The 27,455-nt window shown below is 48.0% G+C and overlaps 1 protein-coding gene across 2 annotated transcripts in view; it reads left to right on the top strand.

Annotated features, from left to right (window-relative positions):
- LOC122166295 (S-adenosyl-L-methionine-dependent tRNA 4-demethylwyosine synthase TYW1-like) overlaps window positions 1-27,455 on the top strand; it is a 76,521-nt gene that overhangs the window by 37,405 nt on the left and 11,661 nt on the right. For both annotated transcript variants that reach the window (XM_042829961.1, XM_042829962.1), the window contains exons 12-14: window positions 4,130-4,307; window positions 7,725-7,860; window positions 23,808-23,918. In XM_042829961.1, the coding sequence (XP_042685895.1) occupies window positions 4,130-4,307; window positions 7,725-7,860; window positions 23,808-23,918 (425 nt within the window). The remainder of the gene's footprint in view (window positions 1-4,129; window positions 4,308-7,724; window positions 7,861-23,807; window positions 23,919-27,455) is intronic.

Raw genomic sequence — 27,455 nt, 5'->3', positions numbered from 1 at the left:
CAACCATGGAGGTTTTCAAGGCTTCTAAGCAAAGCTGTCACCATCTCAGCCAGTGCTGGAGCCTGAGCTGACACCTGCTGCAGTGGTTCCATGATTTGTGTTGCACCTATCAAAATCAAAAGCCCTACAAATAGTAAAACATCCTATCTTCTTTTCTGTCAGATAGGGCTTGAGTCAAAATATTTGTTTATATTCACACAGAAGAAAAGCAACACACTGTTAAAGTGATGCATGACCCAGGGGCAATTCCTGCATTCTGTGTTGAAGCACTGCAATGTGATGGAGGCATTGCTCCTGCAGGGCAGAAATGTGGTGTGTTTGCACAGCAAGTCGGTGAAAACTAGAAGTTCCTGCAAAGAAACTTCTGTTTGAAGCCCAGCATTCTCCTGAAAGTTGTGTGTGGGAGTTGGTTTAAACCCAACTTCAAACTGTGAAATAAACCTTTCTTCCTTAAAACAACAGCAACAGACACAACACCGACAGATTGCACATCGAGCCTGTGCACACAGAGCAGACCCAGCACGGTGCTCTGTCTCATGTGCACGTCTCATCACCCATCATTGGAGGTCCTCCTGACCTCTTGTTGGAGCCACTGGAGCAGGGATGCCAAATCTCTTGGATGCCATTGGAAAAAGGCAGCCCAGAGCTCGGGTGGGAAGCCAAGTTCAGGAGCAATGAGCATCAGCTCTGCTCATGCTGCAGGCTGTAACTGAGCGTGCTGTGGGGCAGGGCACTTGAAGTAATCATCATCTGACCTCACCAAGGCCTCAGTCAGTACTGTGAGACTTACAGATACGCTCAGCTGGAGTCCAGGCACAAATCCACACTGGACTCTGCCACTGCCCTAATTTATACATGAGAGTCAGTGAGGTGGCAGCCGTCTCTTGCTGGTGTCCCAAACCCTCAGCTGATGACCTCACAGTCTGTGGCTGCGTGTGTTTGAGCACCAGCCTGAGCCTCCATCACCCTCCATCGTGGCCTAAAACTTGAACGTAGGAAGTTCCATGCAAACATTCAAAAGAGCTTTATGGTGACTGTGATGGAGCACTGGAACAGGTTGCCCAGAGAAGTGGTGGAATGTCCTTCTATGGAGATCTTCTGGACTGTCTGGACACCTACCTGTGTGACCTGCTTTGGGGTACCTGCTGTGGCAAGGGGGTTGGACTCGGTGATCTCTTGAAGTCCATTCCAACCCCTGTAATTCTGTGATTCCATGGTTTTCCTTTGCAGTGTGATATATTTGGGAAAACAAAAATTGCATAAAAATTTACTATCTTCACAATAATCCATCTTCCCTTAACTGTTGTCACTTTCTGAAACTCAGACACTGTTTTGCCTTGTCCCAGTTTGGATGCAATAGCAATTGGCAGCAATCTCTACGTCAGGCTTGCTTTTTATACCAAATGCTCCTATCACAGCAGGTTGTTTGCTCACGCTTTTCCTATGCAGCCTACTGCAGGGAACCTGCCTTAGCAGGAGAATCTCCAGAGATCCCTTCTGATCCCCGCAGTTCTGCAGTTCTGCTTCTCCCCTTACTGCACTTCTCAAAAAACGTTGGAGAGGAGGAAAGATTCCAGAGTGATTTGGCAGGAGCTGTTCCTAAAGAGTCAGGAGCTCTGCAAAGACAGTCCTGTTCTCTCTTCTGGAACTTATTTTCCATTAAACCCATTGCCAGACATTCCCTAAACGTGCATGTGCTTCCTAGCAGCGTTACCCTGGGCCAGGAGTTGTGAGAGTGCAACCAGAGGGCAATCTGTGTCCTGCAGGAACCTCACTGTGTGCTTCTGAAAACGTGTTCCCTCCTCTTTTAACGTTTGCCATGGTTTGTGCAGGTGTTGGAGACCGTAAGTGTTAGTTAATGTCACGTAATTCTCCTAAAGAAGAACTGTTGGAGAGGCATCTTCCTGACAGGGAGCGGAGGTGGGGAGGTGTGAAGCAGTTTGTTTGATGGATACGTTTTGCAGGTAGGGACTGTGAGTCTCTGTGCCCTTGTGGAGGGCACACGTGGAATGGAAACATAACTCAGAAATAAGAGAGTGGATGTGTGACAGCACAGCCCTGGTTTGGCTGGGGGGAAAAATGAAGGAATAGACACAAACATGTGACCTGGAAGAGGAAATCCTGCGGGCTTACAGGACGAGGTGTGTTCTGAGCAGTTCCCACTGGGGTCTTAAAGTTAGATCTGGGAATGCCTGTGCGTGATGCTACATTGGTGTTCTGTGCATCGCAGGCACAGGAGGCTGCAGAGGGACACCCACATCCAGCAGGCTGTGCTGGGCCATGCTTTAGTTTCCCTGATCCACGTGCACTGGTAGGATAGCAGCTGGAGGCAGCAGTGCCCACTAATCCTGTTTGCTTTGCTCCTGTCTAGCTTGTGATTTATGTGGGCAAATGATTGCATGTAAAACCCTTGCCCTCATCTGCGGTGTGTTTGCTCTATGTGCCACTGTGATGTAAACTGATTTGAGAAAGTTCCTTTTGAACTCTGTGATGTTGGAATTTTTCTTCCAGAGCTGGCACTATAATTGCTGCAGTCCTATTGCCAGATGCTGAGACAGAGAGAAGTTAATTCCCCAAACGACCCACAGTAGCTCTAGAAAAACAAAAGGCAGTTCTTTCATCTCCGTGTGTGGCTGAGATGCTCCTTTCTTTCCCAGTAGTTCCCAATAAAGCTCTCATTTAGCGCTGTCAGGTTGCTGCAGTGCAGCCATTAGTCCTGTCCCTATTCAGGACGAAGCCCGGCTGGTTTCAATGTGCTGAGCTTCGCTCTGATCACCAACCAGCTTTCTGCGTGAGGCTGAAGCAATATCCACCAACACCTCTTTTTTATCTAGGCTTTGCAGCATAGCATGTAATTTTCTGTGCTGTTTGAGCTCCAGCGTCTAGGCAACGGGAGGTGAGCTGAGGACCTGCTTTCAAACTTTCAAACTCTTTGCTTTTTGAAGCAGACCAACCCCCAGCCCAAAACCTCAGATGTTGTTCAAGTCCATCAAGGCACGCCGAGGAAATGGGATGTGACACATCTGGAACAAAAAGCTTGCTTGCAGTCGGATGCCTTCATAGGGGCTCCTGAGCGCATAGCTGGGTATGGATGGAGCAGCCTTCCCTCTCCCCTGCCTGCTCATGGGTGGAATAATTGCAGTTCAGATCTGCTAAACCTGCAGACGGATGCTGCAGTTGGATTCCTCGTTTTTCTCGTTGCTCTGAAGTTTCTCTGGCTGCTCACACGTGGGTGTTCTTTGGGGCACGTCCTCTGGGTTGTGCCCAGCAGACCTGGTGGCTGAGCTGTGCCCAGCTCCTCTGGGGGCTTTGTTCTCATGGGGCAGCTGGTTGGCAGGACTGAGAATCAGAACGTGGCGTGACTTCTGTGAGTGCCTGCTGGAAGTGGCACAGAGCTTGCTCCTGTGCTTGTCTTAGCATTTAGGCAGTGTCACCAAGATCTTAGCAAGGGGAAGTTTGACTCATGTCACTGGAGTGGATTGTGACAGCTGACTGAGCCCTGAGCCTCGTGTGCCTGGCCATGCACTGCTGTGCGGGCTCCTGCAGGGCTGTGTTGGGTCTCTCTGCCATGGCTTGCTGTCCACTCTGGTACAGAATGGCTCCAACTGGCATCTCCTGGTGCCAGGGTATATTTTATCATAGAGCTACAGAATGGTTGAGGTGGAAGGAACCTCAAAGCCCATCCAGTTCCAACCTGCGGGCTGGGTGCCCCCCAGCTCAAGCTGCCCAGGGCCCGTCTATGGCCTGGGGCACCTCCAAGGATGGAGCACCCACAGCTCTGCACAGCAGTGCCAGTGCCTCATTGTCCTCCGGGTGAAGAATTTTCTCCTCACATCTGACCTAAATCTCCTCACGTTTAGTTTAAAGCCGTTCCCCCTCGTCCTGTCGCTATCAGACCATGTAACAGGTCGCTTTCCCTCCTGTCTCTTAAGTTCCCCTCAAGTACTGGAAGGCCACAGTGAGGCCTCATGGAAGGGAGGATGGAACACCCCCAACTCTCAGCCTGTCTCCATAGGAGAAGTGCTCCAGCCGTCTGAGCACCCTTCTGCCTTCCTCTGCACCTTCACCTTTCAGATTCAAACACAGCTGGGAGGATGCTGTGTGTAATTTACACCCTTTCTCTCTGCAGGAGTGACAGGAGTGAGGGCAGAGCGCTTCGAGGAGGCGATGGCAGCCAAGCACTGCGCTCTGTCCCTGGTGGGAGAGCCCATCATGTACCCCGACATCAACCGCTTCCTGCGGCTCCTGCACCAGCGTGGCATCTCCAGCTTCCTGGTTACCAACGCACAGTTCCCAGAGGAGATCAGGTGAGAGCTGAACAAAAGAAGTCCCCACTACAGCATGTCAGTGCTGACCCGTGCTGTAATGCCGTTTGGTCACTCAGCTCTGTGCTGGCAATGAAAGGGGCTCACCCAGCAGCTGCTGGATTTCCACCCGCATCTCCCTGTGTTCTCCCTCGTCTTTTTCTCTCTCTGGCTGAGCTCTGCCCAGGTCAGCCTCTCTGGCAGGACCCAGGGTATAGTTCTAACAGCAGGGACAAAGCACAGTGCCACATCACCCTGCAGAAGTGGCAGCAGAGGTGCTTGTGCTAAACGTTCACAACAGCTCAATGTACTCCCAGAGTTTTTCTTTTGCAAACACAAAAAACTGCTGGTTCTGATGGCCTTTTAACTACCAGGCTGTTTTTAACCAACCGAACCAAGGAAATGCAGTAAATACCCTTGCACTGCAGGATGGCTGGGAGCTCATCTGAGCACCATCAGTTCATGGTGCTGCCGAAATGCAGCCCTGCAGTTTGCTGAGCTGTGCTGTGTGAGGGCTGTTTGCAGCTCAGCCTATTTCAGCTCACTGCCTTTCCATGTTAGCACTCGGAGAGCTTCCTTTTCCTTTCCTTCTTCTGGTCTGAATATGGCAGTGAGGGGGGAAGGGCATGCAATTTTTGAGTGAGTAATTATACACTACAAAGGCATTCCAAATGATTGAATAATTGTGTAATCAAGTTACTTTAAGTCATGTATTATGTGCCTGATCGACAGAAATTGCTCCCTCCTAAAAATAGCCTTTCAGAAGGAGAGCATACTATATTTTGGAGCTGTATCTTTTAGGATCTGCTGATTGTTGTTAAAAAGAAACCAAAAGAGCAATAAAATGCAAGTCTTGGTGTCATTGAAAATTGCGACTGATCTTTGGCTAATCAAAGCAAATGACTTGCCCAGTAGGAGAGCTGAATGTGCACCAAGTTTGGTTTCTGTTGTCAGCAAAGGGGAGATGTAGTGTAAAAGTTGGTCCAGAAGTGGGTGGTGTGAGCTCAGAGCGTGCCTGGAGGGTTCAGTGGGCTTGAGAGGACCCCGGGGCTCCAGGGTGGTGCTTCCTGGGCCTTCCTCCTCTCCTCTTCCTCCTCTCACAAACAGACTGCAGCTCCGCCTGCCTCCAGGCAGATAAAGCAGAACATTCTACTGTGTGCAAGCTCATTGAGCAGCTACCTGGCTCTTGTCCTCTTCCTTGTTTCTGATTGTTGGCTGTGAACAAGAATGCTCACATAGATGTGTTTGCATTTAGAAGCATCATTAATAATAACGAGCAGGTGCTTGCTATTGCTCATAAAAATGTGTACTTGCTTACTGTATGGATGTTCCCGTTTTCTTGTATCATTAACTACCCTGTGTCCTGTCTCCTGCTTGTAAAAGCAGCCCGTGGCTGCTGTCTGAAGGCAGCTCATTGCTCCTCCGTTGTGCTACACTGCGGCTGTGATTTCTGCATTCATCTCACATATGCCAATGCTGTGGATTTTAATGCGATCTCCTGGACCTCAGCTGTCTTCACTCACTGTAGTGTGCAAGTTACAGCCCCGAGTTAAGGAGGAACTTTGGAAAGTCCATCCGAGCCATGAGCAACTCAGTTTCCCATTCATTATGAAATTCACTTGCTTCCTGGGAAGCTCAGATGCTGCTTTTCTCCCTGGCCATGGATGCACCCCCAGTTGCCCTTTCTCCTTTTCCCCGTTCAGTGTTGGTGTGCAGGAAGCCATGCTGGTGCCCAGCTGTAGGGAGCTCTGGGGGCAGCGTGGGGCAGAGCTCCCATGCTGGCATCTCCTAAGGAGAGATTAGCAAGCTTCCTCATCCTCTCCAGTGCTGAGCCTGCTGCCCCTTGCCTGCCTTTAGGATCCAGCTCCGTGTAGAAGAGATGATTTTCTCAGCTCATCTTTTAAAAAACCCTCATTCCTTCTTGTATGGGAGCTGTTGAGTCAGGGCCTGAACCACTGGTCCTGGGGAAAGGACCTGGTCAGCCCTGAGAGCACAGGTGGAGGCAGTTCACCACTGAGACAGGAAGGGATGGAGCCTGGCTGCACCTCTCCTAGATAGAGAGGTGATAGACTTTATTTAAGGGCTGACCCCCAGTGGGAAGGACCTCTTTCTGCTGATCCCTACTTGAAGCTTTCCTCTAGGAACCTTGAGTCTTTTGACATGGGTGAGCAATCTTCTTCCCTTCCTTTATATCACCTTTCTATCGTGCTGGTCCTTCCATCATCACACCTTTGTTGTAACACCTTTCCCGTTGTGTTGATCTGTCCAATTGCTATGCTTCCTCAGTGGGGCTTCTTCTAATTAGGCTACTTCAGCATTAAGGAAAGAAGAGCACTTTGGCTGCGTTTTTTGTGCTTTAACACTTCTCCTTACAGCTACAACACTCGGTCGTTTTGGAGCTGCTAGGTCGGACAAAATGGGTTTTTAACCCAAGGTGTCACTCTTGTTCTGAGCTGTCCTCTGTCTAAATACACCCGAGGAGGTATGTTTAGATGGGCTGTTTCAGTATTCACATTGAGTAGCTGGGTTTTGGTGGCCAGCAGCTGTATTCAGTCTCGTTCTGGGCAGTTTCTGTCACCTCCTCACCTCTGGGGACAGCCAGGGACTTGGTGTATTTTTGGGTGACATTGTTTGGCAGCTGAACAATAGCTGTTAATTTCTTATCTTGTAAAGAACCAAATCAGCTTGGGACTATAGGCTGCTCATTAGCAGCCTTCACAAAAAGCACTTGCTAAATGTTGTCCTAAACCTGCTGCAAAGCGGAGTCACAGGGCGCAATCTGGAGGCTGTCACCTCCTCTCCTTCCAGGTGACAAAGGAGGAGTGGACGTGTTACACCATAGCTGTTATCAGCTCCATTTGGCAGAGGAGATTGCTTTATTTTGTCCCTTTTTTTGCCCTTCAGCGTCCCTTTGCTAACAGACTTCAGCATTGCTTGTTCTCCTTTCTACCCTTGGGTTTTGGAGGTGGGTTGGGTTTGACCCACATTCTTTGCACAGCAGAGCAGGTTCCATCTGTGCTGGGTTCACAGATGCTGCTTTCACCAGCACTGTCTGACTGGACACTGTTGATATGAAATGAGAGTCCTGGAAGGGGAAGGAGAGCACCGTGGGGAGGTTGGGATTTGTTTGATGTTTTTAAACACCTTTGATTTTCCTTCAAAAAAACTTATTTGGCAGATGCAGCCAACTGCAGATCAAGTCAGTTCATCCTGTGCAGCAGTGGAACTGGGCTGAATTAAGGTTGTCTTTCTGCTGGATGAGTTTATTTTTCTATGGGCCAGGAGAACAGCGTGGCTTGGAATGGGCTGAGCCTCATGATTTCTGACCCCAGGGGCTTAAAAAAAAAAAGAAAAAAAGCAAAAAATCAGTTATCAGTAATGTCAGAAAATAATCACCTACTTCTCTTTTCTCTTACCAAGGAACTTGGAGCCTGTCACACAGCTGTATGTCAGCGTGGATGCCAGCACCAAGGAGAGCCTGAAGAGAATTGATAGACCCCTCTTCAAAGATTTCTGGCAGAGGTTCCTGGACAGCTTAAAGGCCTTGTCTGAAAAGGTACCTGGTTACGAATATTTTCTTTTTCCCATACTTTTGCATGTTACCTTCTCAGCCAGAAGTGGAATGGCTAAAGGTAGACTGCTGTGTGAGCCCCGGATATGCTGGGAGCACGTTACCTATCTTATGTACAAAATGTGTAAGAGTTCAGCAAGCTCAATCAGTTTCCTATGAGAGAAGAAATTTCATCGCTGGGAGAGCAGTATGTGTCAGATGGGACAGAAAACTTTGCTGTGAGTTTAAAAGGATGGCTGTGAAGTAAGCATAAGACACAAATGCAAGGTAGGACTCTAAACAGGACATGAGGAGGTTATAAGAGAGTGGTTCTCCTAATGAAGCTGATGCTGCTGAAGAAAGACTGGAGATTCAGAGACAGCTGGGAGGTCAGAAATCCATGTGTTCTGGTTCTCATAGATTCCCTTGAAATTGAGGTACATAAAGGAGGTGAAAATGTGTGTGCTGGAGATGAAGGGCTCTGGTTGCCCTCCTGCCACATACAGCTCAATGCCTCTGTTGTTTCTGGAAGACTCAGTCAAACCAATGGGTTTGAGCATAGTTGTGATGGTATCCCTTCACACTGCCAGCACTTTGGGTCTGTTCAAGAGCCAGCTGGTGCCCTGAAGGCACGGGCTCCCATCTGCTGCTGTTGGCTCGCAATTCCATCCACCATGTTGCTGGTTTTAATTGTAAGTAATGAATCACTCATGGTCCCAGCATCTTATGAGGTAGTAGAAATGCTTCATGAATGTGCCTTCCCTCTCCTGGTTACTGATACTGTGCTCTAATGGAACAAGCACTTCTCTTTGCTGTTTTGGCAGAAGTTTATGTGCTCCCTGCTGAAATGAACTGACAAGAGAGACTGTTTCAGCTGAATTAAATTTTCTACCTTCTGAGCTGACTGTGTTGGGCCATTTTCTGCCAAATAACGTTAGGAGACCCTGAAGACTCACTGTAACTGAGTGACACTTCTGCAAAGGCATGTAGGTTTATCAACATGTTTGTAGGTACCAGCTGATCTTGTTGAACCAAGGCTAAATTCTGAGCTGACTGAAATTAGGTATAAACCCAATTAAGCTCTCTCAGTGGAGGAGGCCACGGCTGAAATACCAAGAGCAAAAACATGGAAGACTTCTGGGAAGCTGATTTTGCACATCGCTTCTCTCCCACCTCTCTTGACCCTTAGTAGAGATGGTTTGTTCCTTGCTGTGTGTTGGCAGAGATTTCCTAGGGAAGAACTGAAGGTGAACGTATTGGCAAGTCAATCCATACAGCTAAAAATACTCTGGTCAAGGTGAAGAGGAGGTAAAAAGCAGCTCAACTACCAGGTGCATTTTCTCCTAAAAGCAACTGCTGTTGGAAGGGTCCTTGAAGCACTGGTAACACGAGAGCCAATTATTACTTGCTCCAGTGGACAGTATGCTGTGCTGCCGGCCCCAGCTCAGCTGCACGTTGCATCATCAAACAGAGGCAGCAGCAAGAAGCTGCTGTTTGTAAGTTTGTCCTTCAGTGTTGCTTGTAGCACACAGAAATCATCTCAAGCTGCTTTGAGGCAAAAGCAACTTCTGAAGTGCACTGCCCTGTGTTAACATGTGTGCTGTTGAGCACCGTTCTGTAGGGCTGTGATGGCTGGAGGGTGCTAAGAGTTGATGCCTTGACTGCTGTTCCCAAGAAGTACAGTTTCTGTTTCTGAGTGGATGGTGAAGTGCATCGTGTTGGGAAAGTGATGCTAATGCATCTGGAAGTGAAATACAAGCCCGATACTTTCATATAGCCTGAAAAAAAGAGAAAACCCCACACAAACAATAGGTTTGTTCAGGGTAATTCTTCCCGGACTGCTGGCATTGCAGCTGATCTAAGTCAGTGCTAATAAGAATCACAGGCTTGATCTGGGAGCATTTGAAAGAATAGCAATGGGCACAGCCCCAACAGAAGCCATGACTTGCTGTGCTGCTGTGGGGCTGTGCATGGTGCTGCAGGACCTGCACTCACAGATGGCAGTGAATTGTTCCAGTGTGCCCAGCACCATGCAGTGTGTTGGTGATGGCTGCTGCAGTGCACGGCACGTTCAGGAGGAAAAGAAGCAATGCTTCTGTGATTTTTTTCTTTCTGTAGCAAACAACAGGAAATACCATCCTTGTTCCCTGCTCTTTGGAGCAAGTATTTTTGCCTTTCTGGAGCAGTTTTTACTGAGATGGTCTCGTTGGCTTTTCTGTACTGAGAAATGTTTCCCAAGAGAGGAATCTGTTAAGCAGCAGGTAGACTCCCAGAAGGCTCTGTTTGTTTCTCATCGTGCTTCTTCTGCCCTCCAGGTGAAATTGAGAGGAAAAAGAAGGATGCTCTGCACGATTTAGAGCATGCTCTTTCCACACACTGTGTTTGAGAGTTTCAGAGTCGTCCTACGGCGGCTTTGAGTTCATCAGAACAAGAGTGAGGGGCTGTGGTGTGATGGACGAGCCGTTGATGAGGCACCAGGGATGTGAATACTTGTTCTGCAGACCAGAAAGCTGTATTTCGGTGCTGAAAAGCATTTCTTTGTAGTGCTGTATCCAAATGAGGAATAGGTGTTAATTGAGAGCAAGGGCTCAGAAGCTCAAGAGGGAGGAACTGTATTTCCCATGCTCCGGAGTTTTTGTATCAAGCTGATGTATTTTTTTTTTCCCCCAGAGGTGCCATTAACCAAATGTACTGCCTTAGGAAGAGAATAAGGAGCTGACATTGTGAGCTGTGATAAATGGACCATCAGCCTGCTTCTTTGTTTTTCTGACTTGGTGTTCCGTTTCCCTTGCTGTTACCAGAGCAGGTTGAGCAAGGCGTGGAAGCAGTGGTGTGTGTTGCCTATCAATCACAGATGTTGTCCCAAGCAGCAGGGCTGGTGATTGAGACAAATGCCCTGCTGCTGGTACACAGAGTGGAGATGCAGTGACCCCAGGTTGCAGAAGCACCTACAGATTTCGACACGAGCACGCTGAAAATAACTGGAGAAGAGATGGTGTTGGGCATACCAGAACGTGCCCTGTTTGTGACTCAGCATTACTCTGCAACACACTTCTGGTTTCCACCTGGCCGAGAAGTAAGGTGACTCCTGAAGGAAAACGTGGACCTTGGTGCTGGGCTCTGCTCCTATTGGCACCTGGCTGAGCACTCTTCCAACCTTGACATGGTGTGACCTGCTCTGTCTGTGTCTTCTTGACTTAATCGTGACAAATCCTGTCCTGTCCACTTGTACCTCAAGTACTTGCTGTGCTGCCAGACACCAAGTGGGCACTGCTGAGCTGCTTTAACTTTCAGAGGATGGGTGCCAATGTTCTCCGAACAAATCGGAGCCATGCACGAAGCAAAGGGGGAGGGGGAAAAAAAAACCCCTTCAGGTTAATAGATGTTATGGCACTGCAGGATGTGATGACGAAGCAGAACCTTATCCTTCCTGTCCTTCCAGGAGGGTCACAGAAGAACAAAAGAAATGGCTTATTGGCACTTTCTGGAGGTCAGGTACAGGCTTGTCTTTATACATCATAGCTGTTCTTGGCTTAGATCTTGGATAAAACAATGCCATCGCTTTTTTTTTTCTACTTTAGGAGAATTAAGATTTCATGGAAACACAGGGTCACAAGTAAGGTGTAGCAAAGCCCTTTCCCTGATAGAAAAGGACCATCAAAAGACAGTTTTGTAGCTCTACTTCTCCCTGCAGATCACACACCTGGCAGTGCATTGCCCTTCCATGGATTTTGGTGCCTGTGGCAGCGTGCTCCTTCCCCTGAGGTGTTACAGAAGGCACATCCAGAGACAGGCACAGAGTGTAAAATGGTGCTGTCTTCCAGTTCTGCACGTTGCTGACAAGTCGTTTGTTTTCCAGTTCTGGGTGATGACACCAAGTTGCATGTTAAAATGTTTCATGCTTGCATCTGGTGCTCTTTACTTTGGTGGTCTTTTCCAATACGATCCTTGCTTCAGAGCTGCCCTTGGCTTCTATATGATTACAAGCATAGCATAAATGCATCGAGTTACATCTTTAATGTTGCATGTTGTAGGGCTTGCTGTATAATACATGGTAGTCATGATTGCTTTATGAGAGGAGTACATCTGATTTGCCTGGAGATTATTTGTGGTTAGTGGGGAGGGGAGCTGGTTTGTAGAGCCCAGTCTGGTGTGTGAGCTGGGTGACTTTTTAAAGGAGAAATTAAATGAAAATCTGCAACAGATGTTAGAATCAGTAATCAATTTTACCACTATGAATTTAGAAGAATTTGACTCTTCTGCACAGTAAATGCTCTCCACCAGCTGTGTGCTCATTTTAATGGTTTTGCTAATGAGACTTCTGGTGTAAGCCTTTTCAAGTGAGCGTTACGAAGGTACAATGTTAATATTAAGTTATGGTGTCTGAAATACATCACCTCCTTTCAGCTTAGCTCAGAGCAAGCAGCAGTCTAAATGAGGCTTCGGCGAGATTCTTGGCATCATAGGGAGTGCAATCTTTCTTCTGCTGTCTGCTCCAGTATCTCTTAGTTTGCTTGCAGGCAAGAGGAGGGAAAAACGTTCATAAACACACTCCATCAAAATGATATGATTTTCCAAGTTGCTTTACTGTGTCTTATAAAGACAGCCTGGTTGAGAAGTCAAGGTGCCTCAAGGCTGGAGCACAATCTGTGCTGTCGCACTGCTGCAGGGCCCTGCGATGGAATCACGGAATTGTTGAGGTTGGGAAAGACCTCCAGGGTCACCTGGTCCCTGACCACGTCCCTCAGTGCCACGTCCCTCAGTGCCACATCTCCATGGTGTCTGAACACCTTCAGGGATGGCGACCCCACCAGTTTCCTGTGCAATCTGTCCTTTCTCCCCATCAGCCCCTCCTGCCTTGGCTGCTCCTTCCTTGCCAGGGAGGACAAGAGCTTCAGAGTGCCTGCAGCTCACCTCTTCTGCTGCTAACCCTCTCATTTAGGTGCATTCACACTTCCTAGATCTTTTGCCTTGAGACTCCTCCTAGAGATTGCAGGAGAGCTGGACACTTGGTTTTGAAAGGATTTTGTTGGAGGCGATGCTCTGTTCTGCAAGGCTTGGCTCCGGGAGCCAGCGCTGCCCTTGCAGCCTCTGTGCCCCTGGGGATGACATCTGACTTCATCCTCTCCTTGTGGCATGGAGCACTGGTGCTCATTTAAAGCAATCTGGGGAGGAGCAGCATATTTGTGTTTTTGTGCAATCTTAAGAAGGAGAGAACACGTATAAAATTCTGCTCGTGGCATCTAGACAAAATAAAGTTATATCTGCAGTTTATTTTAAAGCACTTTTTTTATTTCAGCCTATAAAGTTGAAGTAGCTGGGCCAAATGCCACGAGTTGGGGTTGTGTGGAGCATTGGGTAATGTTTCATTCTACTGAACACATTGCTGCTGAATTCCTCTTCTGAGTGACTGCATGTCAATGGTTCCAGCAAGGTGACTGAGATCAGAAGCGTTCATTTGGGTCAGTGAATCCACTCATGTGACATTTCAGCAGGGATGAGTTGACAAAGCAACTGCAAGACTGATCTGTTTTCTCATCTCGGGGTGAGTGTAAAATCGATGCAAATGAGAAAATAGGTTCTATGGGAACAGAGCACTGAGCCCCAGCAAGGTGGACCCAACCAGGGGGATGGATTGCTTTGGAGGGCTGAGAAATCCTCTCCAAAGGAGTTAGCCATGGTGGGTCCTCCACTTCTCTTTTAGGGCAGGATCCTGGCAGGTAGGTGGAACACTGTCACTGTCTGTGACCTCCAGACCCACGTGCCCCATCCCTTATTCCATTGCTGCTGACATCACCCCTACCAAGCCTGGTTGATTGCAGGCTGTGTTCTTGAGAGCCAAGTTCTGTGTTTTTTTTTCCTTGGACGAAAGTGCTGTTAGATTTTGCCAATGTAAGAAATGCAGAAATTGTATCACGTGGAATTGGAGTCTTCTGAAGCTGCTATGAGTTGCTGGAGTGCCTTTCAGATAAATTTCTGGGATTTATTGTCTTGTACATACTTAAATACAGAAGGCTGGTAATTAGCAGAAGGTCAAAGCAAATTGGCAAATCAAAGATGATTTACTTCTCATTTCTCATGCAGCAAAGGCCTTTGTGATGGGCAAACTTGGCTTCCCTCAAGCCTTTCAGTTCAGACTTTCATACTGCAGTAGATGCCATTGCTGTACTGAATAATTTGGGAGGAGTCTCCCTTTGTTATTATCTTGGAATAGTTCTTGGCTACTCATCAGTCTGGTGGAGGATCTGCTATGAGATGTACTGTAAAGCATCCTGAGCTGTTTAATTCTAAAACCAGAGACGAGGTGAGGAGAGGGTGCTTACAGGGGGTGAGGGAAGGTACCTTGAGCCTCAGGCATGCATTTGGGCAGGTATGTGCACTTAGCTGTTCCCCTTCTGCTCTGCAGGAATGGGCTGTGCAGCAGATTTGGTGTGACTTCGGATGTCTTCTGCTGCATAAAGTGTTCACTTTCTTCTCCACCCAGCTCCTGCCAGCTGAGGAAATCCCTCTGAATCTTCCCTAAGTTCTGCATTTCCATGTGCTGCTATTGGTGCAGCTGTGTGAGGACAGCTGATGTGACGTAGCCGTGCTGCGTTCCAGGTGAACTGGGGGCAGCAGGGCAACGCACAGGGGCACACGAGAGCTCTGTGTGATGCCTCGTGCAGATGTACCTGTTGGCAGAGGCACTGAGGTGCTGCACAGAGCAGCGGTGACAGCCCCCTTTGCAAGTAGGAAGGGTGCCTGCCCTGCTGGTTGCAGGCTTGGTGGTGAGTGCCATGATGCCGGCTGTGAGCCTGGAGCAGCTTCATTGGGGGTGGAAATGGGGAGGGCTGGGATTGAAGAGTTCATGTACCACCATCTGCTCTGCTGTGGCTACATTCCACAGTTTTTCCTGGAGTGATCCTCTTGTCTCTTCTGGCTCTACTGTGCCCCAGCACCAGGCAGGAGCACTATCAGCCCCATCTCCTGCTAATAGGAAAGAGTTCTAATGGAACAGGCAGCTGACATGCTGAGGGCCTGCTTACCTTTGCATTACATTCATTACTTTAGGTTGTAGACCCCCGAGTTAAGGCTGCACAAGATTTCTTTCTTGCAAAGGATGCTTCCCCAATAAGAGCAGTTCTACTTCAGGCTCCTCATTTGTGTTATCTGTTCAATGGAGTGGGCAGAATCTCCAGCAAATTGTGGTGAGGCTTTCACTTTTATTTTCAGTTTATTTGGGCAAACTCTCCCCCAGAATTTAATCCTTTGCTTCACAGACAGTGAGAGCGGTTTTCGTGGGATCCTTGCTGTTTTATGGCAGATGAATCTCTGCTCTCATCGCTCCTCCAAGTTGCATTGCTGGTTTGTTGTTTTCAGATAGCCAATGCCCACGTCATGAATTCTCTCTTCACTTTCCAGCCACGATGTCCTCCAGCTTTCGTTATCCTGCATCTGCCAACTCAAACCATTGTTGCGATGGGATCTGTTAGGATGCAGTTTGTCCTCCTTGCCCACATCCCCCATTGCTGAGCATAAAGCACTGATTTTGAGGTCTGCTCTATTGGAGCCCCGCAAAATGTCAGGGGATGTTGTTTTCCTGGCTGAGATTTCACACCACAGAGGTCCATAACAGAGCATCTGAATATCTGTCTGGGTGTATAAATAGCTGCTGGCGTGGATTAGAAGTATGGAGCACCTGGCAGCTGCCATGGGGAGATTGGGTTCCTCCATTGGATCCACATGCTGGTGAATGTTCAGTACCTCCTTTAGCCAGAAGCATTTGGCTGAAGTTGGCCTCTTTTTAAACTGCTCTTCCCCCTCACTTACTTTATGCACATCAGTGCCATCCATGCTTTTTCCTGAAGTTCTCTCTGTTAAGATACTGTGCACGTTGCTGTGCAAAGCCAGTTTGTTGCCTCTTCTTCTTGCCTGTAGCCTATTTTAGTATCACCCTTCTCACAACCCCCAGCACTGCAGCTGTGTTTAGGGGCGATGCTCAAAGCCTGGCTGGGACCATCCTGCACAGAGCAGCACCGAGCTTTGCTCTGTTCTAATGCTGATTTGAAGTTACGCTGTGCTGCATTTTTTCTTGGGTATAAATCTTACGTAGCTCCTTGAAACTGCTCTAGATAGAATAAAACGCAATAATTAATCTCAGCAATATTGTCACTGGTGATTTACAAGGGTAAGTGTATTAAAAGATGGATAAGAGGCAGTCATGGTTTCTGATTTACTCTGAAACATTCTTCGGTCTCAGAACAAAGCTGTTACTGTGCATGGCTTTATTTGTAGAGATTTTAAACTAAAACTGGGAAATTACCGCCGAGGTACGAAGCAATAAAGTAGATTACAGGCAATAGATGGCAAGTAGAGGAAGAATAATAAGGAGAGCAGCATGACTTGAGGTGCTCCTTCAGAAAGGTAAGGGGGAAATGCGAATTGCTGACAGGAGCTTTTTGAGTTTTTATTTTCAGGGCTGTAGCGCAGTAAGAAAGATGCGGTGTCTGTTAGGTACAGCATTTCAGAGCAGTTTCCATACAGCTGTCATGTTGGGGAAGTTTGGGCAAGGAGATGCAGGGCAGCAGTGCTGGGCCCAGGGGGGTGCTGCTGTGGAGCACTCTTTTTTTTTGAGCAGCAAAGTTGAATTCTGAGCTTTGCTCTGGTTTTACAGCAGAGTAGCTCATGCACTAATTATCCCATGGTAAAACGCACCTTTTTTAGCAATGAAGACAAAGCCTTGGCTTGCTTTAAACTGCTGTATTAATAGCAAATGCTCAACAATGTATGTCTTAGTAGATACCTACGCAGCACAAACTATTCAACTTCTTCACTTTAATGATGGTATTAGCCTGAAGAAAGGAAGCTGAAAACTTCTGTGCTCTGAGCTGAGTTAATCTTTGAAGGAAAAAAAAAAACCCTCTGCTGTGCAAATCTGCCCGGCAGAAAGCTCACAGGTGCTTGCATGTGACTTCAGGAGGATGCCTCTCATTGCAGTGCTCAGGGCTGGGGGCTGTGATGGATGAGCCCGAGCAAAGGGGCGAGCCCTTCATTGTAGGGGAGGGTCCTGGTTGTCAAAAACGTAACAGATTAATCTGCCATCGTTGCAATGGTACTGAGTCCCTTCCTGCTGATGCTCTCCCAGAGCGCAGTGGGCTGGGAGAGGCAGAACGTGCCTCACAGGCTCTCTGAACCTGCAGTGTCCCCAGGCTGAAGTGGAAGGCTTTGGAGAGCTGTGGGATCTGGGGCGTGCTGCCATTTCACCCTTCCCTTTGCTGCGCTTTGGATCCTTCATCCTTCAGGGGTTTTATGCATGAAGATGGGTGTTGCTGAATATGGTGAAGAGATGCTCGGCTGCAGGGATTTTTTTTTTTATTTTTTTTCTGATCACATCCCTGTGACAAGTAATTTCCAAGTGTGAAAATTGCTTTGATATCTTTATTCAGGACATGCCTGCCTAGCAAGGCATTGCATAACCTGAGCACAGGAGGCAAAGCAAGTGGCTGTGGGACGGCTGGTCCCGCTGTGGGGTGGCACGTGCTGTTAGCTATTGGGCTGTTTGCTGCTCCTTGCCAGCTGGGAAGCTCTGAAAACGTGGTGGGAAGTCAGCTTGAAGTTGAGACTTCAATTGGAGGATGTAAAAATATTAATGAAACTGAAGCTGGCTTTTGAAGTGGCTTTATCTTCTGATAACCTCTAAGGATCTGTGAAGCTGTGTGAGGGAAAGAGCAGTTTTTGTTTGGAGTCTGCACCACGATTTCTTTTTCCTCTAAGACTGCTTTTTGCAGTTAGGAGAAGCAGCGTTCCTATTAGCAATATTGGTTTTGCTGCTTGTGTGTCTTTAGCTGCAAAATATGGATTTATTCTGGTGGGTGTTTGAATGTAAAGTCTGGAGTCTATTGCTAGCAATTCATCTGTATCAGAGGGAGGTGTCTGAGTGTTCTGGATATCTGGCTGTAAACTGGGGATTCTAAACCAATGGGGTTTTGTATTAATTTCCAAACAGAAGGAGAGTGTTAAGCTGTGCCATTAAGAGCACGTTCAGGTGGCCGTGAGCTGAGGTAAGGGTCTGGTTGAGTCATCAGATCACTGAGGTTGGGAATGACCACTAAGATCCCAAGTCCAACCCCAACCCACCCCCCCATGCCCACTGCCCACAGTGCCACATCCCCACAGTTCTGGAACCATCACCTCCCTGGAAACCAGCGTTGTAAGAATTGTAATCTTGCACGATTCCACTGCACCGATGCTTGCTCACCTCCTGCTGTCCCTTCGGGTCAAATCCTGCCGCTGCCACCTCCCTGCCCAGCACACAAAGTGTCCATCTCTGCAGCATGCCAGCATGCTCACCTCTCCCTCTCCCCCAATGCCTGAATCTCAGGTGGTTTATGAAGAATAATGTTACTCGATCTATGAGAAAATGAATGTTGAAAAGGGAATTAAAAAGAAATGATTTGGGGAAAGAAAAAAAAAAGCCCATATCTCTCTTGGTTATTGAAGCAAGACGGGAGCACTTTGTCAAGCTGACATGCAAAACCTTTATTAACATATTCTGGGACAGTGGAGGCCAGGAGTGGCATCACCTTGTGGGCTCTGCCTGAGCTGTGCTGGGTGGTTTGGCTTTGAGATTTGGCCAGAGGGAAAATCTGTGCGTACAGACAATGCTTTTAAGACTAGGAGCATTTTAGATTGGTTTCAAAGGAAAAGGGAACCGTCTCAGTGGCTTCAACTCAGTCTTGACTGCCCTGGGCAGGATGGAGAAAAGAGCCACGTCAGTCTGCTGGCCCCAGCACTGCTTTGAGTCCAGGCAACAGGTGCTACAGGGACCAGGGCATGAAACAAAAGATTTTGGACTTTAGAACCAGTTAAAGAACTAGTTTGTTACAGTAAGTATCCTTCCCCCACAGCTCTGTTCATTTATTTGTTCCTTCTGCCCCGTTTTGGTATGCAAGAGATGCAGTGCTTTGTAGGGTAGTTTGGGAAGAAGGCACTAAGAGCTGCCTGCAGGGCAAATCCTGCTTTTCACCAGGTTGGTTCTTCATTCCTCTGTCTGAGGTGTTCATTATGGCACAGAAGGCCAAGCTGGTCCTTTTTGGGCCTTGTTATATAAGCATGACCATTGCTACATCACTTTAGAATGCACTGAGGAGTAGTGGTGCCCCTGCTCAGTGTGCTGCTGCGTGTCCTCCAAAGAATGAGGAAAGTGAAAGGCATGGGGAGGGGCAGCCAGTCATACCAAAGGTGTGCTCCACGTTTTCCTTGTCTGAAGATATTTATTGGTCAGTAATCTCTATTAAGGGGCCTTTGATGGACCAACCTATAGTCCAGCACTGCTGTATTTTAGAGAATTCTGCTGTGATAATCGTAGCGGAGGTCTGGGAAGGTGAAGGCTATTTGTGTATAACTGCTGAGTCTTTCCTTTATCTGGGGCTCCAAGTCCTTCTCCAAGGGCTCCCTCAAGGAGTTCTTGCAGTTTCTTGCAGTCTGTATTCATACCTGGCATTGCCTGACCCAAGGGCAGCACTGTGTGCTTGGCTTTGTTGAGCTCTTCTGCTTCACATGGACCTGGGCAGGCTTGGGGCTCCCTGGATGGCATCCCCTCCTTCTTTCCAGGCTGGGCACTAAATGCCCCATGCTCTGCTTGCAGTGGCCTTGCTGTGCTCCTTGTAGAGACAGAGGAGGAGATCCTGCACAGCAGAGTCCAGTGCCTTGCCTTGCAGGGGCTCTGCAGCTTCATTAGGTTCCTAACTGCAAAAATAATCATGTTAATAGCCCGTTACTTGGGTGTTCCCTTTCACAGATCAGCTTTTTGTAGAGCACGCTCTTCAGCCACGATCTCCACCAGGAAAAGGCTGAAAATTGCTGATGGATGGCTCCCAATTTGCACAGCTGGATTAGTGTAATGGCTCAGAGCAGCAGGATGCTGCTGCTGTGATGCACTCCCAGATTTTATTGTATTACCTTCTGCAAGTTAATTCTGACTTCCCCAGCCCTGAACGGCTTTGCTTTAGCACACCTGGCTGCTCCTTTCCCTGTGCTCCTGGTTCTTCGTTAAGGTCTGAATTGCTGGTTGTCTGCCCTCCCCTTGGCTGCAGCCTGCAGGAAGGGCAGTAGGGCTCCTGCTGTGCTGAGGCTGCTCAGACACACTGTGTGCTTCCCATTGCTACCCCAGACCCTTTTGTTGTGCAGCCTGTGCCTGACCAAAAGGAGCATTCTCTGAAGCACTGAATTGCTCACTGGGAAGGTGCTGCCCTTGCTCCTCATCCCACAAGAGACTGCAAGAACCTGTTGTTGCACTGTCCTGGCAGTGATGCAGTTTGCTGTCCTTCAGCTTGTGCCCATCGTCCCTTTCCCTAGCTCTTGGAAGGGTCCTCTTGCACCAGCTATTTCCTTACAAGCACATCTTGTTTCCTCTTCCATCCCCTTTGCTTTGCCACCCCCTGTCCTGCTCCAGTGCTTGGCCATCCATGTGTTGGGCTCCATGTTCCCGAGGTTTGTTGCTGTATTAGCTTTCTTTTACACACGTGTTATTCTAAAGTGAATCCAGGTTATTTTTCCTGGAAACATGGGGCAGAAAGCATCACAGTCTGTTTTTATATCCCGGTGTTTTAGATCATTAAATTCTCTGGGTTTAAGCTCTTATTTCTTGATTTTAGTGCTTAGGAGGATCTCCTGGGGCCCTATTGTACAACCAAATACAAATAATCTATTAATAAAACAGCACTGTGTGTTTGTAGGATTACTTTGCAGCATTAGCCCCTCAGTCCTTCCGATCTGGTGTTTCTGCCAGTATGGAAAGGGCATTAAACTATTAGAGAGTATCCAGAGGAGAACTATGGAGATGGGAAAAGATCTGGAGGACCGTGGCACTGAGTTGCTGGAGCTCAAGGGCTGGTTGGGCAATGCTCTCAGACATAGGGTTTGTGTTTTGGGTGGTGGTGTTGAGACCAGGGGTTGGATTCAATGATCTTTGTGTGCCCATCCAACTTGGGGTGTTATTCTTTAATTCTGTGGTTCTTTTGACAAGCCTTTATGCCAGAAGGTCCTGCTGACAGCCTTAAGTGCAGGATTGCCTGATAAGAACCAAGTGCATTTGTTTCTTTTTTAACAACCGTGTTTGTTAATCTGCAAGCTGATTTCATGCATGCTTGAGTAGAAAAGCCTTGTGGTTATTTATTTTTAAAATGCATTGCTTCTGTTCTGTTCTGACAGGGGATGTGAGCAGCTCACTCCTGAGCCACAAGCAGTGCCCCAGGGGGGTCACCTATAGGCTGTGGGTGCTGTTGGCACATTGCCTTGCCTGCAGAGACGGGGAGGTGACAGTGTCATTAATCTGCTGGAGCTACCCATAGGTATATTGATAACAGTCTTTCTGCTTAATTCCAGCCCTTGAGACCAGTTTCTGCCTGGGCCTGTCTCCAGCATCCCATTACCTGTATGTTGTCTTCACGTTCACCCAATAAGGAGTGCCAGCTACACTGAGATCAAGCAGATTCGTAACACTTTGCCCCACCTCCCACCAAAGATTGCCCGTGTTTCTTTGCTCCCTGTCAGTAGGGCTTTCTGTCATCGTGTTATTTCTGCCACCATGATGCAGCACAGTCACACTCACTCCTCTTCTACTTTAGCAGGAGGGATTTGCCCCAGTTGCTTCTTGTCAAGTTTCTCTTTCCATACCCAACTCAGGCATCTGGGAATCTGCTCTTAATGTTAGCCCCAGATAGAATCATTAAGGTTGGAAAAGTCCTCTGAGATAAGTCCAACCCCAGCCTATCCCACCATGCCCATAAGCACATCCCTCAGTGCCACATCTCCGTGGCTTTGGAACACCTCTGGGGATGGTGACCATCACCTGGGCAGCTGTGCCACTGCAGCACCCCTTTTTCAGAGGATGAATTCTTCTCAATATCCAACCTGATCGTGTGGCACAACTTGGGGCCTCGTGTCCTATGGGTGACCCACTACTGAAATAACCGGCTGGAAGGTGATGCGCTGTGTTGGACTGCAGTGGGATGCAGTCCTTGGGGCTGGCCCTGTTGCCTGGGTCTGTCGGTGGGCTCTGAAGGCTGCTGCTGGGGTGGGACTCTGTTTATTGCTGCCTGCCTTTGTTTACCAGTGAGAGCTGACCTTTGGGGAGACATTTCTTGACTAATTGGGTGCCTAATCATATCAGGCGATTGATGGGCCTGCATGTATCAGTTGTTCTCTTGTTAAATATTTTCCCTCTGGTTTCTTCTTTCCTTGTTAGATGGTAAATGATGCATTTATTTTTGCAGCCTCTCATTTCTCGGTATGTTTTTATAAGCTACGTGTAAAGCAGAGGCTATGTGTTTCAATTCACGTAATTGACCTTCAGTAATCATTCTCTCAGTAGTTCTTTAATTAAAGCCACTCTTCCATAGACTTACATTAAAGACACTGCATTACAAAATTATTTTTCTCAAAACATCATTGGATCCTTTCAGGAATCTTCGTTTGTCTCCTGGTGCTTGGGGACGTTGGGCTGTGGGCAGTGGGTGCATTGGGAGCTCTCTGTGCCCAGCAGCCAAAGGATTTGTCCCTTGCTGTTCTCAGGTTGCTCACAGACCAGGGGCATGATGAGAAGTAGAACAGGGCTGGATTTGAGGCAGGCGGTGGGAAATGTGCACTTGATTTGGGGAGGGGTGTTGGGGTGTGTTTTTAACAGAGCCTTGAGCTCAGTGCCTGGGATTTGCTCCTGGCATGTGGGATGCTGCAAGCAAGTAAAGATTTGATGTTTTGTGATGAGAAGCTGTTTGATAGCGGGTGTCCTTATGGTCTCATTATTCTCTGTTGGAAAAAAATAATGGGATAAGCTGAATAGTGTGCATGCTTACCCCAGCTGGTTGTTGGCTTGGGGCAACCTTGTGTCACAGGCGCCTTACAGGCAATAGGTAAGGGAGAATCTCTTAATTCAAGGAATGGATGCATGGAATCATAGAAGGGCTTGGGTTGGAAGGAGCCCCAAAGATCATCAAATTCCAACCCCCTGCCAAAGGTAGGGCCACCAACCTCCAGGTCTCACACTAGATCGGGTTGTCCAGGGCCCCCATCCAACCAGGTCTTGAACATCTCCAGGGATGGAGCATCCACAGCCTCTCTGGGCAGCCTGTTCCAGCACCTCACCGCTCTGTGAGGAACTTCACCCTGGCACCTGAGTGTCTTAATTCGATCCCTTAATTTGAAGGAATCTCTTAGATTCAAGGAATAACTCCAAGGAAAAGTTCTCAGGGTGCTGTCTGGAGCTGTGCATGGGGATAGACCTGCTAGCAGTCTGAGGACGCGTTGGTGTGGTAAGCAGTGGTGGTGGTGCCCAGCTGGCTCTGCACAGGGGTGGTGCTGCTCCCATAGCTGCCAGCACTCTTCGTGCTGTGTTTGTTCCTGGTGCTGTGCTCTGCACTTTTTTTGACAGCACAGGGCATTGCCAGTGCTTCCTGGTTGGGATTTTCAGTGGTCGCTTTGTGCTTCTGATAAAATTCTGCATGACCAACCACAGGAGAGTCTTTTCTCTGCCGTGTTGTACCTGATGTGCTGGGAGAGTTATCAGGCAATGCTCTCAGTGTTCTCAGCAGTGACCAAGCCAGGCGATCCAGCTGGAGGAGAGAAAACAGCTGCAGAGCAGCTCATGGGAAGATTTTATGCCTGCAGAAGCAAATCAAAGAGAAACCTCCTGGTTATTTTCCCATTAAGCAAAAGCTCCCGTGGAAATGAAGTGCCTGGGTTTTATAGAGAGAAGGTGAGGCTCTGCAGAACAGAAGGTGCCTGGCTCACAGCTGCCTCCTTCAGACAACAAGTCAGGTGGCTCCGGGTCTGGGTCTGCTCTGTTTTATCCTCTGCCTTCTTGGAATAAACAAATGGGTTCTTTTTTCCTCTTAGAAGCAGTGTGGGAGATGGGATCATCATCCCTGTGTCAATGTTGCTGATGTAATTTCCTTTTCCATTTTTTCATTTTCCAGCAACAGCGCACAGTCTATAGGCTGACATTGGTGAAAGCTTGGAATGTGGATGAGCTCAAAGCCTACGCTGACCTGGTGTCTCTTGGAAAGCCAGACTTCATCGAGGTCAAGGTGAGCTGCACGGAGCTGCTTTTGCCATCAGTATTTTCCCTTTCTCCTCCCTGTTTTCCCACACACAGAGTCAGCGTTACATGATCAAATACGGCTCTTCTCTGAGGTGCAGGGAGCTTATCTCTTGCTTTTAACACGAGGCAGACAGGTTTCCAATACGTTATGTGTGTATTTGCTGTAGTCCTTGGTGTTCTGCACTACCAGCCTCATAGCAGCAGGCATCAATTTCTGCCCAACAGAACCATAACCCCAGGTCTTTTTTGTATTCCTCACAAAAGCAGAGAGAGATAAATAGTTTTAGACTTGCTTCTTTTATATCAACCAGCATTATAAGCAAAATACTCGGGGACAAGCTGATAGTTAGTGGTATTATTCTTCCCATCCTGGTCTCAAATTCTGCTGGGGGGTAAGGTGATAATGTCTGCCTGGACGACGTGGAATTGATCAGGCAGTGTGAAACAGGAAGAAATACTGCCCTGGGGCCTGGAGGAGCTGCTAACAGCAGCACATGAGATACAGGAGGGCAGGAGGTGTTTTATCTTGGGATTAATCAATGTAGTATATAGGGAACATAGAAAAGACAAATCACAGTGCGTTGTGCAAAGAATCATTACCAGTGTTTCCTTCCAGCAGCTCCCCTGCAGACCTGCACATCTACCTTGCTCTGCCTGTGTTCATCTCCATTGCTTCCGTCCTTTTTTCTCTTTCCTTTTTCTCTTCCCCTTTTTTTGAAACCTTTATTTACTGCTGCTTTCAAGAAGTATCTGGAGTTGGCAGCAACTTCCTTATGAAACAAAACCCAAAGCTTTTTGATCTTACCGGGATGGAGCGTTCTTCTTGAGCGTGCTGCTGAAGTTGATGGCTTAATACAGAGTAAGATGTTGAGTGCACTTTGGGACAAAAAAAGCAGCTTTATGATGCCTATCAGACTGGTTTATGTTCCTTAAATAAAACCTATCAGCAGAACTGCTGCTGTGGGACCCTCCCAGCCCATGTCTGTTCCCTGTCTCACTGCACCAAGGAGGGCAGAGAGGAGGGGAGGCTGTATGTGTTGCTTCCATTCTCTGTGGTGTGTAGAGACTTTAATTAGTCAAATGAAACAGGTGTAAGTTAATCAGTGTTGGAGTGCATGCTCCCCAAAACGCTCTCCAGGGCAAACATCTGCCTGCAGGGCTGCAGTTCCCTCTGCCTGACAGCAGTGGAGAGATCAGCATTCTCTGCAAGCCTTTCCTAGCAGAACCACACCAGGACTGTAGGAAGTAGGTGAGGAAGAAGCCCCTCGAGGTGGTCGGAGGTGTTCCCCTGCTTGGATCTAAATGGAGGCTCTGTCAATGCTGCTGGACCAGCCTCTCCCAGCCCTGGGTCTGGCAGGATGCTGACCTTGGCCAGCTCATGCTTTGTCCTCCTGTGTGACCCTCGTGCCTCAGTTTCTTCCTCCTCACCTGGCCAGGTGTTGTGCCATGGCCATGGAAGCCCTCTGCAGGTGGCACGATGAAACTCTCCTGACTTGGAAATCCCAACAGCTCAGCCACACACAGAACTCAGGGTAAAGCCTTTCCAAAGGATGCTGCACACATTTCCCTTGTCTCTGCTAGCCTCTGTGCTTAGGCTGGGGGTGGTGGGGAGGGAGTCTGCCTTCCCTCTCCCAACTTTTGGTGGAAAATCATCTCTTGAAAATGTCAGGAATGTTTTTGGTGGCTTTCTGGACCGGGGAATTCACTTGATGCTGAGTTGTGTTTGAACAGAGCTGATAGTGATGCCACTTCCAGGCTTGTGTATGGGATGCTATCATGCAGGAGCCAAGTGTTAATGAATCTGAATGGTGTGTGGTTAGGACCTGTTCTGTTTCTTCACCACCACCCCAGTGAGATAGGTGAAAAAGGCAAAGCCCAGGTCCTGCTTGAAGCAAATAAACAACAAATCCTGTGAAGCATCTGCCAGAAGACGAGGCTCATCTCTGTGGGATTTCCTGGTTAAAAACTTGAGATAAATGACATTCATTTAAAATGAATGTAGCTAATCTCCTGTTGCTCCAGAGAGGCTCATGAGGTGGAGTGGGTAGAGATTTAGATTCTTGCAGGGCTTAATACTTGTTCTCATTTACATGAGTATCTTACAGCAGCGGAACTCTGCAGGACCCTATTCTCTTACTTAAGCCAATAGAAGTTAGCAGTGATTGCTGGTGTGCAGAACCCAAGGAAAGGAAGAATCTGTTGTGGTTATTAAATACACATCGATTTTATTTAGTGTTTTAGTCTGTTTTAATGCCATGCCATTGCTATTGCAGTTAAGCAAGGTTTATGGCTGTTTTTAGGAGCCAGAGAGTGCAACTCACCTTTTCACAATAGCAAGCATCACAGAACACTCATTTTGTCCTAAAAGCTGGAGGCTTTGGTTAACACACAGGATGTTACCACCTGCTTTCTTAAACCAAAACAGAAGAAGTATTCAGAAGGGAAATGCAAGAGCCTGCCTGGTTTGTCCTCTCTTCAAGGGCTGCTTGTACTGTGGTGCTCGGGCAGGGCAGAAGGGATTTGTGGCACCACACAGAACTTCTTCAGCCTTCCTGCCCTCAGCGTTCAGCTGCCTGAAAGCACCTGTGGCTGTGCTCACGTCCTGCAGGGCTGGGGTTGAGGCTGTGGGCTGCAGCTCCAGCTCTTGGCATCTGAGGCTTTGCTGTGAAATTCAAATGACCCAGTAAATGCCTGAGAGGAAGGAGCAGAGGGACAGCTCTCTCCCAGCCTGCTCACTCTTGTCATCTTACACAGTAAAGATGACTTAAGTGCTTAAAATAACGAGGAAAGTGAGCTCTGCTTTAATGAGTTTTTAATTACATGCGCCAGTAGGCGATTGCCCCACCTGTCAAGGAGCTGCTCAGAGCTTTGGTGACATTCTAGACTGTTTAGATGTTAAAGTTAAAATCACCTGCCCTCATGCTTGCTATAAAACAAGTCCAAACTATGTATTACATCTTGGGAAAAAAAACAACCCAGCACGACATGCATGGCATTCTCCCCACGCTGCAAGCTATAGGTCTGCAAGTATCCTTGCACCGCGTTTGGGGCAGGAGGCACAGGGCTGCTTTTGGATAGGTGCTGAGCAGCCTCTGGTGCTTTAATTATTAACAGCTGGGTGAGAGAGGCAGGCAGCCAGCTTGCTGTTTCTGCTGGTTCAGCTAGAAGTTGCTAACAGACGTGTGTGAGGAGTTTGGCTTGGCAGCAGTGTGCTTTTCGTGCCTGGAGCACCTAGCAAGGCCTGATAACAAGCTTCATTGCTAACACAGGTGAATGATTAAATCTCAAGTGTGGAAGTGAAGCTGCCACGTTGTTCCATTGAAAAGCCAATCTTCAGGCCAGCCTGCATTTTATTAGAAAGGCTTTTCTGAAATTGAGGAAGAAATTCTGGAGCCCAGGTGTGAAGACAAGCGTGGTGCAAATCCAGGCTTCAGTAGGTGGCTCTCATGCTTAAATAAAGGTTAGCAGCCAAAGTAAATAGGAAGCAGAATGCGTGGTGAGGGCTGGTGAGGAGAGTTTTCAT

Source organism: Centrocercus urophasianus, unplaced genomic scaffold, assembly GCF_019232065.1.
Source record: "Centrocercus urophasianus isolate 14NV4802_14NV808 unplaced genomic scaffold, USGS_Curo_1.0 seq_33, whole genome shotgun sequence".
NCBI classification, from domain to species: domain Eukaryota; kingdom Metazoa; phylum Chordata; class Aves; order Galliformes; family Phasianidae; genus Centrocercus; species Centrocercus urophasianus.
This window is presented reverse-complemented; position numbering and strand designations above follow the sequence as displayed.